The sequence below is a fragment of the Haplochromis burtoni genome, unplaced genomic scaffold (assembly GCF_018398535.1).
Source record: "Haplochromis burtoni strain Fernald_Lab_line unplaced genomic scaffold, NCSU_Asbu1 Contig_100, whole genome shotgun sequence".
NCBI lineage: Eukaryota > Metazoa > Chordata > Actinopteri > Cichliformes > Cichlidae > Haplochromis > Haplochromis burtoni.
In genome coordinates this window covers 1,885,670-1,905,340 of record NW_024582461.1, presented here as the reverse complement: position 1 = coordinate 1,905,340, position 19,671 = coordinate 1,885,670, and the positions used below count along the sequence as shown (strand labels likewise).

Here is a 19,671-nt window from a genome sequence, read left to right as displayed (position 1 = left end):
TTTCTTTTTTTTTTTTTTTTTTTAAAAATCCGTGAAAACATGGAAACACTTGTACATCATAGCGCAAAGCTACAGGGACTGCTAGCTGTTAGCTCTGAGTGTGCTGCTCACTCTGAAATTTAAATAGGCTTTTTAACCTTAAGCTCTCATCCTCTGAGCCCAGTGGGGGCAGCTCTCAGGAGTACTTTTAAAAAGCCTACAAGAGTCGCTTATTCATTTCCTGCAAGCATTACAAAAAAGTATGGTTTAACGTGAACAGGGGTGTTCACAGAAAAGATGAGTTAGTGCTTGCATGACAGAGGCTCTTGCGTTTCAAGTTAAAGGCAAGAGTCTGAGCATATTTCTGCATGTGTTGTAATTTTTATGCATGCACATTTATGTTACAAAGCGTTTCTGCTTGTTTTGAGGAGCATGTCGGTGACAACTACCTAGGGGCTGTTTCTGTAGCAGACAGATTCATTGGCCAAAGTGTGGAGACAGATGACCCTTTTCCTGTTTGAGTACTACAGACAAGCACTTTCCACCGATCTCCACCACCAGCTGCTGCATAATAAGGCCCTAATGTTAAGAGCTGACAGTTAAGTCTGGATCCCTGCCATTGAATACCTCCAGCTAAATAACTTACACCCAAAAAACCCCATCAGCTGAGCAATTTCAAGCCAGTTTTGTCTTCTTTTGTTCATTTGATTGTGACAAAAAGTGTTATGGCAGTAAAGCGAGCAGAAGACAAAGTGGAATAGCAACAGATCTGAGGTCTGATGTCCTCAGAGAGAGCTTGTTTCTCACTGTCTTACACTGTAAACACACAACAGGCCACGCCTCTTTCGGTGCTGCATGCCAAGCCACAGGAATTCCCTCTCTGTTTTTTTTTCCTCCTCTCTCTCTCTTTCTATTCTAGTCTCTCTCCCTCATATTCCCGCCTTCTCGCATAGACCAATGGGAGAAGCTGGCAGGACGACTACTGAACCAGCAAGAATCTTCTGTCTAGCATTCCTCACACGATTGTACTCCCTCTCCTCTCACTTTGGTGTCTTTCTCACGCAGACTCAGACTTTTCTTTGCCCCCCACCAAAGATTGTGTTCTGAGATTATCCTAAACACTGGCATTAAAGTGACAAAACTTTGGCACTAATGTGTGGATGATCGAGAGGGGGCAAGGACAGATTGTTGGAAATATGCTTGCTAATGAATAGTTGTTCTTCTCCTCTCATCTCCTTCATGCATCTCATACCCTTTTTGTGTCTCTTCCGCTGTCACCTTGTGTCTGTGCGATCATGCATGCGGGGATTGTGCCGAACATTGGCTGGCATTGTTTGGAGACACCTGGGCTTTGATTTCATAATCCATGTCTCATGCACCAGATTAGGCCCCCATGTAAAAGACACCTCTGGCTTTTTACTTAATTCACTGCTAAGAATAGAACTCTGACTCGCTTGCCTGCTAGCCGTACACAGTTTTTACTGTGGAGCTGCTCCTGCCTGTATGAACACGCTTGCCTCGGCCTCTGTGTGTTTATGTGTGTTGTTCTACCTTTGTGCACGTCCGTTGCTGTAGCAATGTATGTCTATTATATGTTACATGCTTCTATGTATGTGGGTGAGACGCGACTGGGTGTTAGCCTGCGACGGTGCGTGTTTGAGTAGGCATCTTCACTCAGGACTTGGTGTTGGGTGGGGATGGGGGTTCTGGGTAAACCACAGAGCACTGAGGTTTTTGAAATCATCACACTTTATGGTTGAATGGTGTAAAAATAGATTGTGGTGAGAGACTTAAGGCTAAAAGCTTGTTTTATGACTTCATTACACATAACATTTATATATCTGTGGCACGCTGTTTTTGATTAGCATTGTAGGGCTGAGTTTGTAGACGTGCTTAAGCCTTCAGTCTTAGCTGCTCATTGAGTTCCCTTTTGCGCTAATGAACGCTGGAGCCAGGCCCACACTGAGTAGAAGAAGGCTAGAGTTGCCTAATGAGCTTCTTTTACCACCCCCCTGTTGTCCTCTTCCTCTGCATCACCCCTCTTCCTCAAACAGTGTTCTCTGGATTCAGCATTTGCGCTGTTCAGTTGTGTTGGTTTTTTTTAAATTGCACTATTTCTATCTCATTCTATCAGTGCAGAAGCCAAGCTCCATATTAAAGGCTTAATATGATCTGAAGCTCTTGCTCTGTGCTCTGGATTCGCACCAACATATTAGTCAGCCGGCCAATCAGTCAGAGAAGAGAAGACTGGTCAGGGCTGCCTGAATTTCCTCACCTCCTTGGGGCCGCTGTGGTGCCACGCTGTGGCTCAACAGAAAGACAAGAGGCTTCAGTCCATTGCTGCTGCTACTGAGAGGCAGGGTGCTGGACAAGCCGGGCCAATCTGCCTGCCTGAAGGCTACTACAACTGCTGTTTCATTGTGCTCAGCACAGAGCCCACTCTGTTGAGCAGCAGTGATGAGCAGAAGCCACCATGCTGCACTCACACATGGACAGGCACACACAAATCTGAGAATGCCATGCCTTCTTCCACTGCAACACCACCAGCGCGTTACTGCCATTCTTTTCTCACCAAACAAAACTCAGCACATGGGATGGTCTCTGTGGGTGTCATTATATTCATTATCTGGATTATTCTTCTTACTACTGTCTTAATTGTCTGACGGCACACTTTATTTGGGGAATGGCGGGAGGACTAAACCTTGTTAGACAATAATTAAGATTGTCGTCCTGAAGTGCCTCGGCTAGTTTCGCTCCTACATTGAAAGGTCAGTGTCTCGGCTGCACTGAAATCCTTTGTTAGCTGTCCCAAACGGATTTGCGCTTGGTGAGCAGATGTGGCTGACATCGCCAGTAGCATGACCTTTAGTGATGGGAATGTCTCAGCTGTCTCCAGACCCCTTAACACATTCAGATGGAACCCCTTAGTGACTGCGGAGGGTGTTGAGCAGCACTCTCGCTCTCTGTCTCTCTGTCTCTCTGTCTCTCTCTCTCTCTCTGTCTCTCTCTCTCTCTCTCTCTCTCTCTCTCTGCTCTCTCTCTCTCTCTCTCTCTCTCTCACGCGCGCACACACGTGCACGCAGTAAAGCGAAAAACTATTCTGCAATTATGACATGCTGTTGCATGCAGCACATTCTCACTTCTAATATCATTAAACTGCACACCAACATTACCTGTAACACCAATTTTCTTCCAGGAATGCTGATGTACGAGTGCATTTATTTGTGTGGTTGGTTTTGTTTTTTTTTTCCTTCTTTTTTTTTTTTAAGACATCAAGGCTAATGCACATGTGTATGCGTTTCAGGTGGCGTTGTACAACACAGACCAGGAAGGGAGTGATAGTCCAAGAAGCAGCCTTAACAACAGCCTGTCTGATCAGAGTCTGGCCTCCGTTAATCTCAACAGCGTGAGCAGTGTGCACAGCTATACACCGGTAAGAACTAGGATGAATGTTGTTGAGAGAATTGTAGTCATTTTTATGGATTCAGCACTCTAAACATGATCTTAAATGTTCTCTTGATTGCAAAGTTTAACTTTCACATTGACTAATTTAGAAAGGCACTAAAGATAGACAAGCTCTACCTCCCCTCCTAAAAACCCCCAACAAAAAACATGAAACATCAAAAGTTAATGAGACCTGGGTTGGTTGATTCAAACAGCCATAAAACAAGAGGAAACACCCTCACCTGCAACAGTGTATTTAAAAAAAAAAAAAAGAGCTTTGGAAAAATACAGCAGCAGTTTTATTCCCTGCACTGTACAGTCTCAGGAAATGCATTTTTCTTCTGATCACCAAACACCTGCAACAAAAGAATGGGTTGCTACCCGCTCCCTGAGCCAGTCAGGCTTGATACAGATTTGACGTGGGCCGCGTCTTATTGAGGTTGACCTAAGCGGTGCCATAAAGACCTCAGGTTTATTTGCAGCAATTAATCTGCATCGTTCATGGGAACAAAGAAAAAACAATAAAGGTGCCAGGGCAGGTTGCTCCTGCTGTTCTGCAAAGAGTCAATAGTGTAGAACAGTGGGATTTTTTTTTTGTTTGTTTCTGGCTCTTACTGAATATTTGTAACAGGATATTTATATAAATTTGGTGTAATTGTTGTTTTTTGAGCACTAAGCACTTACAGCCAAATGATAAATTGTCATTGTGTTCATATTTTTCCAAGCCGTAGGAGAGCCACAGTCGCTAAATGAATGAAAATGAAACACTGCCAGGCTTAGAAAGTGTACTGTATCCCATATTTTATCTGCTCAGAAAGTCCCTGGAGTCTTTCTTCAGAGGAGCCAGCCGTAGACGGTAATAGACCGAGGTTCAGGGTGGACATGAGCTGGAGTACAACATCAGGAAGGGGGTTAAGGGAAACAGAGAAAAATGTGCACACTCCTGGAACCCAGACAAAGAGAAGTGCTTCCTCTGATGTCCTCCCACCAGAGATGCCCCCTCTTTGGTGTGGTCCTCCTGCATCCTAGAGCGCTCCGTGCTCCAGGCGCTGGGCATCGATCGGCTCAGCCTGATGGATGTGCTCGCTCTCTCTTCTCTGTCTCTCTCTCACTCTCACACACAGCCAAAGCAGCAGCTCGCAGTAAACACTCCGGCTTTATTATCACCTCTTCACTCTTAGCCTTGCCAGTCTGTGAGCCATGCGCTTCAGCAGCGTGCCCACATATTGGAAGAGGAAGATGTTATGATCAAAAATTGGACGTGAACTCTCTTGTAGTGCTAGCCCACAGTGGTAACAGGTCAGGTCCTACTTTGTGAAATAACCATGGTTTTGTGTTGCTGCACTTGCTGTGGTGAATCTCATAGATAAATTCTTAGCTGGAGGGGACGCTGCTTGCCGTCTCACACCCAGGGGCAGTGCATAACATTGACTGCCCACACAAATACATGGATAAAATGGCTGCTTATTTGTACAAGGTATTGCTATTGATTTTGTTTTAAATACATTTTGCTTAGCCACCTGAGTATTGGCTTTGTGTCCATTCGAGTTGCTCTCTTAATGTTGTGTGAGCCAAGGCGGTAAGCACTGACCTAGATTGTTGTGCTTCTCGTAATTGTTCTTTATATGTAACATGACTGACACCCTTTCAGGTGGAAATAGACATTGTAGCCATCACTCCTCAGAACAATTAAAGCATGCATGTGTTTGAGAACTGCTTTATATTTGATGCGGTTCCTTGATAAGGTGAGCATGGTGTGGGTATCTTTGAAAAGTACTGGTGCTCCTCTACAGTAATCCCTGTAGCTTATACCTTAACCAGTGAAACATCAAACAAAGTGTTGGTCACTTTTGTAACTCTTTGCTGTCGTTACTCTCTTCATTTGTCCAGGTGACCAGTCACCCAGAGCCTGTGTCCCAGTCTATGAGCCTCCAGCAGCCTCCCCAGTCCCAGTATAACATGCCAGACAGGGACAAGCAGCTCTTGTTCTCAGAATTTGAAGATCTCAGTGCCTCCTTCCGCAGCCTTTACAAGTCTGTTTTTGAGCAGTCCTTCAGCCAACAAGGTAAGTGGGCTCACGGGAGCATCAAGTGGAAACCTAATAGAGGGCCTAAGCTTCAATCATCAAGGAACAGGATGATTCTCAGAACGATTTTCCTAATGCGGGTTTGTTCTTAACAGCTGGGGCTATAGAGAGTCTTTAGGCACTAATGAGGTTTACAAAGAATTGAGCAGGTTTTCAAACAGGCTGACGAGCCTATAGTGGAAATCTATACTGAGTATTTTCACGATCTTCTGCCAGAGAAAATGTAAAAACCACCTCATTTAATATACAAAAGCAGAGTCTGAGAGTCTGTGTATTTCATTAACCGACGCAGGCTTAATTCTCCACACGTTTCTTCACGTTAGACAAATGCTGTCTGCATCTTGTCACATGTCAAGTTTTTCACGTAGGGTATGTTTCATCAGATGAGTGGAAGAGGTTGCAGGCAGCTTAAGGCCTCAGTAAATCTGTTGGATTTGAGGTTCATTTGTCATAATGATGGGGAATTTGTATCATATAATACACGGTGTTGGATAGAGCACAGCTTTCCAAAGGGCTGTGAGTCCCTGCAGAACAAAAAGCAGTTTTGCTTGTAATCTGATTGACTGATAAACATGGAGCACTTGACAAGCGAGTTATGAGCAAAGTCGACTGAGCTTTCTGTGTATAACCTACTTTCACAAATCAAATGCATTTCATGCTAATGTTTTCAAAGAGTTCCTCTCCTTTAATCTATCATCTATGTTTCATTAGTTGAAAGTTGTAACCTTTTTTTATGTGCATAAAAGTGAAATCTCTTAGTCAGACAAGCTCTAGCAATTAAAAAGCGTAAATAATCGAGCTAGAGGATTTCACACTCTGCCGCTGTAGACAGTGAGCTAATTCACTGGCTTTGATAATAGGTAATGAGCTCGCATTATTATTCTGGTGCCGCGTTAATTGCTTTCTGTATTTCCCTCGTTGGACAATGGGCTTTCTGTGCCGATAAGAGATGCACCTTTGTCACCCCTGCAGTGAGTGTTACGTGCCGATTGTGGAGGTGCAGGGCTGGAGTCAGCTCTAAAAGCACTCCAGTGAAATAGGTTTACTGTGCCAAAGCTGTGAAGGACAGTGCCTCTTACGACCACTCCCCGGCACTCAGATGATTGCAGTTGGGTGTGCAGATGTTCATGCTCCAGTCATGTCTGCACAGCAGCACGATGAATCTGTCAAAGACGGCGTAGCTGGAGAAGAGTGTCGACGGCAACTCGAGACAGCGAACCTTAGAATCAAAACTGGTGCTGAGTCATTCCCTGACACGATAAAATGGCAGCTGGCCTGTCTCACTACTTAAATACAGGAGGCCCCTGTCCCATTACTGTCAGATGCTAAGACTGATGACCTGAAGTAGATGTTTAAACATGTGTTGGCTCCCGACTCTTATTTGTGTTTCTGCTTAAGTGCCTTAAATGCATTCGATCCTGCAACCATGCGAGTGCATTTGTTTGGAAAATTAGTAGCAGCTGGAGCTACGGCTAAATATAGTTTCATTATAAATTAATTTTCCATTATTTTTAGATTTAGTGATTCCCAGGGGCCAGGGTAATGTCTACAAATTGCTTTTTGCTGTAATAGAAAATGGTGCAAAATCTAAACGTGGTGATGAGAAACATATAAAAGCAACACATCCTCAAAAGTGAGAAGCTGAAACAAGTACCTAAGTAAAAAGTCAAATTATATTGAGTTAATTGTTGAATAATTTTTCATAATTTTCCTTGTTCCTGCACTGATTGTCTTTGTTTTATTGTAAATACAATTAAAACTTAATTGTGTTAATAATTCTTTACTTTATTGATGTTTTATTTTTCAGGTCTGATGGGCATACCGGCAGATTCCTCCCAGCAGACCCACACCTCCTGCTCCTATCAGCACTCCCCCAGTGGCACCATTAGCTCTCAGAACAGCCTCTCAAACAACCAGTCTAACAGCCACCCTAACAGCCACTCCACCAACAGTGGTCAGGTTCCCCTGTCCCATCCTGCCCAAGCCCACCCTGGCCACGGCTCGCCCCATGCGCAGCACCTCTCGCAGCACGGGGGCCCTCACAACCAACACAGCCAACACGCCCAGCACAGCCAACACAGTCAGCACCCACAGCACCAACAGCACTCCCAGCATCCCCAGCATGCTGCGCACTCCCAGCACGGGCAGCATCCATCGCAGCACCAGTCCCACAGCCAGCACCCGCAGCAACACACGCCACACCCCTCTCAACACACACAGCACAGCCAGCACCCTTCTCAACATGGACAGCAGCACCAGAGCCTCTCCCACCAGCCCCATCCTACCCAGCAACAAATGGCCTGCAACACAGGTAAGGCCCTCTGTCTGTCACTTGTCTGTGCACCCAGCGTCGCCTCGTGTTGTTCACTCTTCATCCTGTCCATCACGCAAACCACATGTAAAGCAAAGACGCCGTGCTCACAGCTGAATTGGATTTCTTATCGGTTCTCTTTCTTTCTTTTTTTTTCTTTTTTTTTTGTAATAAAGCACTGAGAAATTGTTTTAGATGCTGAAGACTAAAATCATCTCCTGATTTATTATCTGTGCTGTTGAGAACAAAGCAGTGCTGAAGCCGCTGATTTCTGCAGCCTGTCCAGTCACCTGGCACCTCCTAGTGGCCACACCACAGCACTGAACTGTTTAACACCCCAAAAAAAGGGGGTTTTATATTTGGCATTGACTTCTTATTCATTTTTCAGAAAAAGACTGCCAGCAAAACCATAAATGTGACTAAAATGACCTGACCTTTATGTGTAGACATTATTGTTGTTGTCAGGAAATAATGGCTTGCCATCGCCAGACAAAAGCTGTTTTCACACAATGCACCCTTCAACCTTTTTTCGACATTACCCAACAGAGCTCCTTTTAAGACTGCAAATGTCCAATGCAGTCTGATCAGACATTAAATGATCTTTTTTGTATGTATTTTTGGAGCGTAGTGGAGAGAAAACAGGAAAACTGGGAGAAAGGTTAAAAAATGGCTACGGGGCAGATTCAAACCTGGGCTTCTGCATTAACCTTTTAGCAAACTGATCACATGCTCAACCCTGTGAGCTTAACCTACACCCCAGACATTAAATAGTCTTTAACCTGCTATCTCTTTATTACAATATCGCTGTGAGCCCGGAGGGAGTAGTTATCCTGAAAATCCTGAGCAAGAGGGTCATCATGTGTGCTCCCTCACTGTAGCCTTTACCCAGGCCACACCCTGTCCTAAACCAAACAATGAGACTCTCCTTATGTGTACTCAGACAGCTGCTCAAATCTCGTTCTTCCGATACTGTCCAGACTTCATGTGTGAAAACGGCTCAGTCCCCAAAATGTACAGTTGTAACTGTTACCTCACATTTGAGGTTTAAATTCCTCTTAGCTGGATAAAACTACAACAGATGAGCACTAAAATGTGTCATGTACAGACAGAGATTTCAGTCCTCATACCACATGGGTCCATATTAAATGGGTTGCAACTGGCCCTACTCGGTGAGGAGGAAACTCCATTTGAACCAGAAGGGGAGGCAGACACGTTCTGCCAGAGCAAGTGCTTCTACAATTATGACTGAAACTGTATTTGTCCCTGGCGTGAACTTGGCATTGGAACCAAAATCACATGACTTTGATCTCTTACCTTGTAATGTTACACATAGTATGCTGTGTGTGTTGCAGGTTTACTGTCTGACTGGTACCCAAATCTGGATGCACTGAAAGAAAGCTGTCGTATTGCTAGCAGCTATAACTGGGCTGATGTCGACCTTTCACCTTACCAAGGTGCGGTTTGGTCACTACAAGTAGATCTCAATCCATTTGCAGTTATTAAATTTGATAAGTGAAGAATTTATAAAAACCTTTTGCTGTCAGATTTACCTCCTGTCTAACATGTATGCAGTCAGAAGATTTAAAGCTAGAAGCTGACAGTACAGTAATGCCCCAGCTTTTGATTGAGTGCTCAAATGTTGACTCTGTGGAGTTGATTACCAGTTTAATTAAACTGAGCTCTTCAATTAAATAACACTGCCTTCAAGTTTAATTACCAAAACACCAAGCTCAGCAGGTCAGTTTATCCAATTACAGTCTAGGATTGCAAGGTAGGATGTTTTTAAATATCACCCACTGAAGGTTACTGACATAATGAATATATATTGCAGCAAAGTTTTTGCTACTTGCTTGTAAATTAGTTTGTCATTTGCTAAAATTTATATTCTGTGGAAAGTCAACTGGAGCGGTTTCACACATTTCATTGTCACAAAATTTTATTTTAAGTCAGTTAAGTCCAGCACCACCTGCTTCTCGTGTGCTAAAATGTATGTTTTATCTTCCCAAGGACTGAGAGAGAGCATGAGACAAGCAGAGTTGAACAACTGGTCTCTGGAACCCACCCAAATCGCAGACCTCTGCTCATCCATCAACCAGTTTTTTGCCCGCACTGGTGTGATCCAGCCACAGGGGGAAGTGCAGCCTCCCGTTTGCCATGGCTCCATGCACACCAACAAACCCAGCCAGCACCTCAACGCAGGTTAAACAGCTGATTCTTAACCTTTCAGCCCTAATCAGAGATCATTGCTGGCGTGTAAATGTGCATGTTTGTGGGTCTGAAATGACTATCGACTCAAAAAGAGTAATCTGTATGTTCCCTTTGTTTGGAAATCCAGTAATCTGTGTAATGAAAGATTCATCCAATTATATTTTGACCCTTTTCCTTGATTAGTTTAGTTTGTATTTCATTATACAGTATATGAATGCTTAATTGCTTAAACATCAGCTTTCATGAGGAAGTCTTTTTGCCGTTGCACATTAACAATTGTTTATCTGGAAGATTTTTCCTCCTTCCAAGTCAATCTCACAAACAGTTTGCCTGTCTTTAAGGACAAATATAGATTTGTTAGCTATGAAGCACTGGTTTCTACACCAATAATAAATATAACTTGACCTTAGAGAGGAAATAATTCACAAATAGATAAAAGTACCAACACTGGCACTAAACTAGGAGAGTGCGAACACTACCCAACCTTATGAACTTTATAGTGTAGTTACATTTAGTTGCATGAGTTATAATAATAACGATGATAATAATAGCAATAATAATAATAATAGCAAGCAGCTTGGCTGCACAGTGGTGCATCAGATGTCTCACAGTAAGAAGGTTCTGTGTTTGAACCTGTCAGAGGACACGCTTGTCAGTTTAATTGGTGATTTTAAAGTGGCTGCTGGTCTAATGATAAATGGTTATGTTTCCCCGTGTTAGCCTGTTAAAAAAAGACACTGTGCCAGGATGAGCGAGGTTAGCCAGGGGTGAAGAAGTCTTCATGCATGGAATAAATTGGCACTGGATCAATCCTAAATGTCTAGACCTAGTTCAATAAGGAGAGATTGTCTGGAAGAATTGAAGATGATTTATTGAGATATATACATTTTGATTAATAAGCTATTTGGCGATTAGACTCCGATGAGCAGAACTGAGTCTCGGCATGGATAGAAACTGGGATGGGAGGCTTGGATGGGGCTTTGAATGACCAGGCTGAGGCGGGTATCATGAAAGAGAGTCTGAAAGGAAGAATGACAGACGAACACTGAGATTTAACTGGTCGATGGCAGCAGATGGCTGTCTTTCCCTGTTTCTTCCTGTTAAATGGGAGTTCTTTCTTCCCAATATCGTCAAGTGCTTGCTCAGAGGGGGTCCTTCAATTGTTTGGGCTTTTGGTCTTTTATTGTATGGACTTTACCTTACAATATAAAGTGCCTTTAGGAACTCTATAAAAAAAAACTGAATGATTTTTGAACCAACTGATTGGTTCAGAGCGCAGAAAAGAAAATGATTGGAGTATTGGGAAGGAGGAAATGACCTAAAGAATAGAGTAGGAAACACTCAGGAAAATCAGGCAGATGAGTGAATACAGATCTTCTTTATTGAACATGTGTGTAAGCTTGATTTGTGTTCCTCATAGTGCTATCAGAGGAGTAAAACAGTAATTCCTCAACCTACCTGCACAATGCTGTGTAGTTTAAAATGTAGTTTTACTTGAAACAAAGAAGCTCTGATAAAGTTTTAAGTTGTAAATTTTAATTATTTATTGTCAAAGTTCCTGAAATTTACCCACAATTTAAATTTTGTGGTAAAATGACTGTTTCCTAAAACGGAAATGGTGGCCAAACTGGAACATTTTGAAAGTGGCTACTGAGGATTTTCAAAATAATAGGTCCTGAGTGGCAAACATGCACATTTTGGTGCCTGTGTCCACTCAGTGTTCATTCTCTCCTTATTTTATATGACTAATTTTAGTGGCCTGAACAGATAAGAAGATAAAACAAAGGTTATTTGTCAGCAAAGGTGTTTTCCATCTGGTTTAAAAGATCTTTTAAATAAAGTTTCCATTTTTCTCAGCAGGAAACCTGTACATGGACTCCAGACAAAGTATGTCCATGATGGTTCCTCCAGCATATCCCCACATGCCCCCCATGAGCAGTGCAGGACCCACTATGACAGGTGACATATAGCCACAGCAGAAGCATGGATGAAATTATTCTTCATAACAGTTTTCTTACCTCAGTTTGAATGTTTTGGGTTTTGTTTGTTTCTTTTTTGTTTTTTAAGCACAAACGAACACTTCCTCTGCTCTTGCTCTCCAGGACACCATGCACAGATGAACCAGCAGCACATGATACCTGCCAGAAACTTCCAGATGCATCGCATGCAAGCTGACGATATCCAGGATGATTTTGATTGGGACTCCATTGTCTAGCTGCTAAAACTGCTTCTCGCAAATACACAGGAGCGAAGGGAGGAGATGGAAGCCAGGCTGAGCTGAAAAGGCCGCAGGTGGAGGAGGCCAATGTGGGTGGACTGCAGAAGAACATTTGAGAAGCTTTGGTGGAGAGACGCAGAATTCAGACTTCAGACTTCAGAGTCCTGACAGTTTAAAACAAAAACAAAAAAATAAAAGCAAAACATAACTAGAAAATGTTACTTTGAAGACAATCATATTTAGTCGGACATTTTAAAGTGATTGCTTACAAACTTGTGTAGAAGCAAGTTGAACACATTCACGTCTGAACCACGTGTTCCTCAGCCAGCCCTCTCCCCGTCCCTAGCGAGCGGCCTTCCAAAGTCCGAGCCCCCTCCCCCCTCCCTCCTCCCCTCCTCCAGCCTCCTGCTCCGTAACCGTTATGTGATTTGAGCGGCGTGTTCAGCTTGTAATTCTTCTCGTGTTGACCTTGGCCTCAGCTGCCTCTTGGATGAGTTTCTCTCTTTATTTTTTCTTTTTAAATTGTTATTTTCTTCTTCTCCTTTTCTTTTTTTTAAATGAAACACAAGCCGTCGCTGTGAGTGATGTCATGGTGTTTGTTGGTCACTTTTCGGAGAAAGTTGTCCCGCTGTGGCTGAATCAGTGGTTAAAGATAGGTTTACAAAAAACAAACAAACACAGGGTTTAAAATGTGTAACCAGGCTTGATGTTAAACAAACCAGAATAGAAAACAAGAGGGAGATCACGGAAAGTGTTTTTTTTTTTTTTTTTTTTTTAATGTTTTTGTTTGTTTGTTTTGTTTTTTAAAGCCAGCCAATGTGATCAGTCTCACTGCATTAGACGCGTTATGGGAGTACAGCAACTGTCTTTCTTTATTTCTCTGTCCCAAGCACTTCAAGATGAATGAATGAGTGGAAGATGATAGCAGAGAGAAGTCAGATATTAGTCATTTTAAAATTCATTCAGCCCAGAGTTATTTTAAGCTCTCCGTTTGCATCATGTTTGTTCATATTTGGCTCTTCCATTCTCATTAAACAAGTTTTAGGCTTAAAGTTTGAACAGCAGCTTTCAGGCCAACTTATTACTGAACATTAACGGTAACAATATTTGCATGTTGGTCAAACAAGGAGCTGCATACAGTAATGTTTAAGATGTGTGAACTCTAAAGTGTCCTGTTCAGTTAAAAAAAAAAAAACATAGGGGGGGCGGGGGGGACTGAAATGTCCATTACTTATATTTTGTAAACAAGACATAAGCTGAAGTCTTTAAACGAAACACTTCTACTGTGGAGGATTTAATTGTTAATTTTCTTCCTGAGAGTTAATTGAGTGCATTGTTACCTTAATGTAAGGGAATACAAGGAAAATATTAGTCCAGTTTCAAAGGTACTAAATCGGTCGCGCTATCATCATCACTTTATTACCTTGAAATTTTTGCTATTTGTTGTGATCGAGGGTTATGACCTGATAATGAGCGACTGGCAGATCAGTCTTTTTCTTTTGGAGAGAGCTGGGCTGCAGTCGCACAAGCCTAAAGACCGGTCGGAAACTCCCTGGTAACCACCAGTCACTAAGGAAAAATACATTTTTGCTAGGGGAAATCAGCCACAAATATGAGTGCTGTGCTGTGCAGAAAACCTGCTTGTGATTGCTTTTATCACCAGCCGTGATCGCCTGCTGTTTGCACGGAAGACGCCAAGTACTCACTAAGTGTGCGATGGAAACCAGAAATGAAGATCATTTGCTTTCATAGTAAAAGTCTTTTGAAATATGTTTGTTGGGCCTGTAAGGCACAATTTCTGAGTGTTCACAGATACCGCAAAGGCTCTCAACTTGTTTGTTGGCGTCTTCCATGCAAACTACGGGCGACCACGGCAATCTGATAACAACCACAGCAATGCTTTTTGGTGGTTTTTGGCGGAGCACCCTCTTTGCAACTGGTTTCACCAGGCGACCGCCAACAACCTCGAGAAATTACTCACCAACTGGTTGTGGAATGCACATTTTTCCATAGTGACCAGCGGTTTCTATGGGGTTGTTAACTGGTCTGTAAGCTTGTGTAACTGGCACCTTAATCTTAAGCTGCTGGAAGTGGGCTCATATTTACTGCACACACATAAGAGTCTAATTCTGGCAATAAGTATATTTCCTAAATTAAAGAATTAGTCCAAACCATAGATTAAATGTTTTGCTGTAGTAACAAGTAAACTGTAGAGAATCCAAATAGTAACACTTTCAATTCTTGCTGCCTTGAAACAGGTTATTAAAGTAAATTGTATTTTGAAAAACAAACAATTGAAACATAACACTGCCTTCTCAAAGAGAAACAAATCTGATCAGCAGAGCAGACATGGCGTTTTCTTTTTTTTCTTTTTTTTTCCTTCTTCATTGTCATTTCTGATGTTTAAATTTTTTGGGAGGATATTAATTTTTTTCTTTAAACTGCCCAGAGGTTTGTTTGTTTGTTTTTTTAATAGAGATTTTGCTACTATACAATCATAACCGAATGAGAAATGTGACTCATACAGGACGTACAGTATATATGTGTGCTGGTTATAGAGTGTGTGTGTGTGTGTGTGTGTGTGTGTGTGTGTGTGTTTGGTTTTATTGTAATTTTAGGGCTATGATTGATTACTGCAATCATCTCTATGCTATCTATGAGCACAAAGCAGATGCACACAGTGCTTAAAGACTAGATTTGACTTAGACTTTTTCTTGGAAAAGGGTTTCTGAAGCACAGAACAGGGAAATCGGTGGTTCTGGAAACCTGTCCACTGTGTCCTGTAACAAGTGGCTCCTTAATCAGACAGGCGCTGAACTTTAGAGACACTATGTGTTTTTTTTGTTTTGTTTTTTTTTTTTTCAAGTTCTTTGCACACTTTTTTGTTTACTCATCTGATTGAAGCTGCAAAGAACCGTGTGGATCGAGTAATCATTCTTATTAGTTCAGTCATTCATTCACCTATCCATCATTTCACTTTTAGTCTTCCTGACATCTAGAAACAATGAACAGGATTATTTTTGTCCTCTGTACATCTATGACACTATATTTTGGGAAGTTGAAATTGATACCAACCTTAATTAAATATGGTAAATATGAAGCTACCGAGACACAGAAATGCTGGTTAACACAATCTTTTTGCATTTTTGTACATATTCCCAGTTTATGGAGTTCAGATAATTATTACAGTTGTTTTGCACCAAAAGAAATTTTGTTACTTCTTGTCCAACATCTTTTTTAGAAACGTTTCACAACTTTCTGTCTCCTTCTGGGTTTTGCGACATCATTCATTGCTAATGAAAGATTTGTTGGCACTACTTTTTTTTTTCGTAGTTTGCTGTGGTCAAAGGCACTGCAATTTTAGAAATGCCACCAAATAGAAAAACGCTGCTAAAGCACACAAAACACAACTATAACAGAAAAATGCCACAAAAGATTACCAAAAAAAAACAACTCGCAAAACGCAGTGGAAGTGTTTTTGGGACATAGTAATGTGACGGAACAGCTGCAGCAGTGACAAGCTGACAGTAGACGGCTAAGAGTAAACGTGTATCTACGATATTAATTGAATTCACATCAGTTTTTTATATATATATAATATATATAGATATAATATATATATATATAATAATATACACAGTTCTATCGGAGATATATGATTGTATATTATAACATATCAATTATTTAATATTTATACACAAATCAACAACAACAGTCGCCTTAAGGTGCTTTATATTGTAAGGTAAAGACCCTACAATAATATAGATTAAGACCCCAACAATCATACAACCCCCTCAATGAGCAATGACTTGGGAACATTGGGAAGGCAAAACTCCCTTTTAACAGGAAGTAACCTCCAGCTGAACCAGGCTCAAGGAGGAAGGCCTTCTGACACAAAAGGCCTGTGGAAGAGAATCCTATAATGAGTCACGTGACGCATTAGCTGCATCCTTTTCTCCCTCACAACACCGATGAATCCTCCGCTTTTAAACACGTCTCGGTGCATTCGGCCTGTTTTGGTTTCTGTCACTTCTGCAGCTGATCCTTCACATTATTTTCTCCCTAAAAGCGTTTGCGCTGTGTTTTGAGATTTCAAGATTTTTTCTTTGTGCCGGTTTTCTTAAGTTGCAGTGTGTTTGACCTCTCAGGGCCACCGTATAAATCCTGCACTCTGGCATCATATTTACCATATGGACGCGTAATATTCTCATCAAACCCAGCTAGAAAGTGGAAGAGATGTCAAACTATCCCAGAATTTCAAACGATTTCTTCAAGACAGTTAAGCAAGAAAGACTGCAGTAGTAGGCATAGTTTTGATTTTATACTTGGAAGACAATCATGGATTCTTTTTTATGATTTTATGATATTGCGAAATGTTTTTTCTTATTGTGTAAAAAGGCACTTTCAAGTCTCTTTTTTTTTTTTCTCTTCTTTTTTTCCCCCCCAAATTGGATGGTGGAAAGCCATGCTTCTGAATACATAGGTGTGTTTTTGTTTTGTTTTTTGAATCTATTACCAGCCTGGTTTTATACTGTAGACCTTCTATTAAACTGACCAGAGCTGCACTGTGCAGAAGAACTTGAGTTCTTTTCTTTGAACTAATAATACTGCCATTGATTTTTATTTTTATTTTTAAATTGTTGTTGTTGTTGTTTTTTTAATTTCAGCTTTTATTTTGTTTTGTTTTTTTTCCCCCTGCCAGTCACACACCTGTATACTTTTGCATCATTCTTGCCATGTTCCTTTTCTCCCTTTGTTTATCAAATGTCTGCTGATTGTGGAGGATCGCTTTATTCAACTGCCGGGAATTTTCAAAATTAGGACTCAGACAGGACGCTTAAGCCACCTGAGTTAACCAGTTCATGACTCTTTTGGGTGAGTGTGGGCCAAAGGACTGCAACCGAAGACAGCAGCAACAAAATACAAACAAAAAAGGAGAATCGTGTTTGTTCTTCGATGATCTTAAGGGCCTGAAATGGAGAACATCCAGCGAGCCGTTGGTTGGAGTGAAAATGGAGTGTTTCGTTTCTTCCAGGCGAAGACGGTGAACGCGTATAGTACTATAAAAGCACATCATCCGGCAGGAAAAGCAGAAGATTTGATCGAGCGGATGAAAGGGAAAAGAAAACGGTGTTGACAATGACTGGATCACAATCAGTTTTACATTATGTCTGAGTGAGTGTGTTCGCTTGTGGGAGTTTAAGTTCTATTTTATTTTTTCCCAAGATGATGATTTAAGTTTTTAAATACCGCTGGACATGTACCTGCCAGAGAGATTATTATTATTATTATTATTATTATTGGGGGGGAAAGATAATGGAAAAAAAAGTCTTGTTACAAAATGGGAGAGAACTGCCAACATCTACTGCTGATTGGGGCCTGTTTTATTCAGTGCTGGTGTTGTTGTGCTTGTACATATATGTCTTCAATCATCCCCCCCATCCCTTTTTTGTTGTTTTTTTCCCCCCCTCTTGGGGGTGGGGTATCAAGGCAGAGGGTGGGTCTTATCCATGAATGAGGAAGGGAGAAGAATAGAGTATTTTGTTATTGTCCAATCAGAGGGTGACAGTATGTATATATCTATATTGTATATATGTGATAAAAAAAATGCGTTGGCTTTTTGTGTGACACTACCTTTTACTTGTACTATGGTTCTACATTCAGTGTTTCAGTGTTGATAATATATATTTGGTTTGTGTTTTTATTTTTCCGTTTTGTTTTTTTTTTGATTTTGTCTCTGTCATTTCTTGTAATTTTTTTCCCTCCTATATTTGTCTTCGTTTTTGTTTATTGCACGGTTTATTACTTTTGTTGTCCGATGAGGTGACACAGCTACTCTTTGTATTCGTTTAGTGCTGTAAAATAACTCAAGTGTTATTAGAATTGTCGATACCACCGCCCACCCCCACCCCCTTCCCCAATATGCATGAATGGCACTTAAAGAAATAAAATATGGTAACTTCACTGTGGAATAATGTGCTGTTTGAGCTTTTTCTGAAATCTTAAAGCCCGTAGGAGATGAGTTCTTTTTATTTACAATAAATAATCTGAAGACATTTGTTTTACTTGCCACATAATTTGAGCAACTTGTATCACTTGTGTCCCAAGTGATACAAGTTCAGTCAGTTTCAATTATATAGCGCCAATTGACAACATCAGTAAGCCCATTTGACCAAATGGTGACAATGGGAAGAAAAAAACTCCCCTTTAACAGGAAGAAACACTCAGTGCATCATGAGAGCTGAACTATCGTCATGTTATGTGCAGAAGTCTCAATCAGACCACGGAGAGCAAAGATCTCCCGGCGCCACCTATAAAGTCATTCTGTTGTCTTGCTGTTGCCTAACTAGTGCATCAGTAACACACCTGCGTTTATATATATCTGTAGTCTCAATGAACACTCACAGCAACATTTTAGCCACATGTTCATACAGTGTTTTATTCTATACACTGCTAGGCTCATTTCGATCACCACCACGACCTAACATGCGTCTTTGGGCGGTCGAAAGCAGGAGCACCTGGAGGAACCACACACTCTCAGCAAGGACATGCAAACTCCATAAATCTCCACCTAGGGTTCAAACAAGAAACCTTCTGCTACACACTGCACCACCATGTCACACTACTGTCATCACTTTTGTTTTGCACCGAAGCAGGTGAACTGCATTCGGATTGGTTTATGCTTCCTACCTGGATGCGCTGATATCCATGAAGTTGACCTGACTTGGTGTTTTATACTGTGAGGATTAATTTTATGAGCGGTGCATAAGCTATGATAAAAGAAATGTAGATGAGAGCAACTTGCAGACACACAGAAACTTCTTTACACTCCCAGAGCAGAACTGTCAGTGTAAAGAGGCTATTAGTTTAATGTGGTCTAAATGTGAAGGGTAGGGTATGCTCATTGCCCATCAAAGATTTATCATTTTTCAAACTCTACTTCACATCAAGGACGTTTTAAAGGATGATACATCTTTACATCAAAATTTATGGGAATACCTAGAATTAAAAACAACAAAAAAAAGCTGTACAAAATATTTACATTTTTCTGTATTTGTAGCCTAAATTCAATTTGCTCTCTTCATCAACTGTGACAAAACGTCACCTTTTCCACAATTTTCATTTGTCTACTTGTAACAGACCTTTATAGGTGTACTGGTGTATTCCAGAGTTATTGCAGTTTTGCATTTTCTAATTAGTTTTTTAATTTTTATTTTGTCTTGACTTTAATTTTTTTTAGTTTGGTTTCAGTTAGCATACAGTGTGGATTTTCTTGTTTCTGTTTAGTTTTTTATCTTCTCAAAATGTTAAATTTTTATTAGTTTCAGTGTTCAGTTTTAGTCTTTTTTTTAAAATTATTATTATTATTTTAGGTAGGACGTGTCAGAGGCATATAGGTATTACAATAAAAACACTGAAAGCAGT

General features: G+C 41.1%; 1 protein-coding gene across 3 annotated transcripts in view; it reads left to right on the top strand.

The window, feature by feature from the left end:
- foxj3 (forkhead box J3) overlaps positions 1 to 15,842 on the top strand; it is a 96,525-nt gene extending 80,683 nt beyond the window's left edge. The window contains exons 6-12 of one of the 3 annotated variants that reach the window (XM_005927387.3): positions 3,284 to 3,412; positions 5,314 to 5,488; positions 7,317 to 7,820; positions 9,173 to 9,274; positions 9,828 to 10,019; positions 11,889 to 11,987; positions 12,131 to 15,842. In XM_005927387.3, coding sequence (XP_005927449.1) covers positions 3,284 to 3,412; positions 5,314 to 5,488; positions 7,317 to 7,820; positions 9,173 to 9,274; positions 9,828 to 10,019; positions 11,889 to 11,987; positions 12,131 to 12,243 — 1,314 coding nt within the window. In that variant the 3' untranslated portion in view covers positions 12,244 to 15,842. Of the gene's footprint in view, positions 1 to 3,283; positions 3,413 to 5,313; positions 5,489 to 7,316; positions 7,821 to 9,172; positions 9,275 to 9,827; positions 10,020 to 11,885; positions 11,988 to 12,130 lie in introns of all 3 variants that reach the window. The other 2 variants (XM_005927385.3, XM_042223084.1) reach the window with 2 other exon arrangements.
- Positions 15,843 to 19,671: the final 3,829 nt, after the last annotated feature.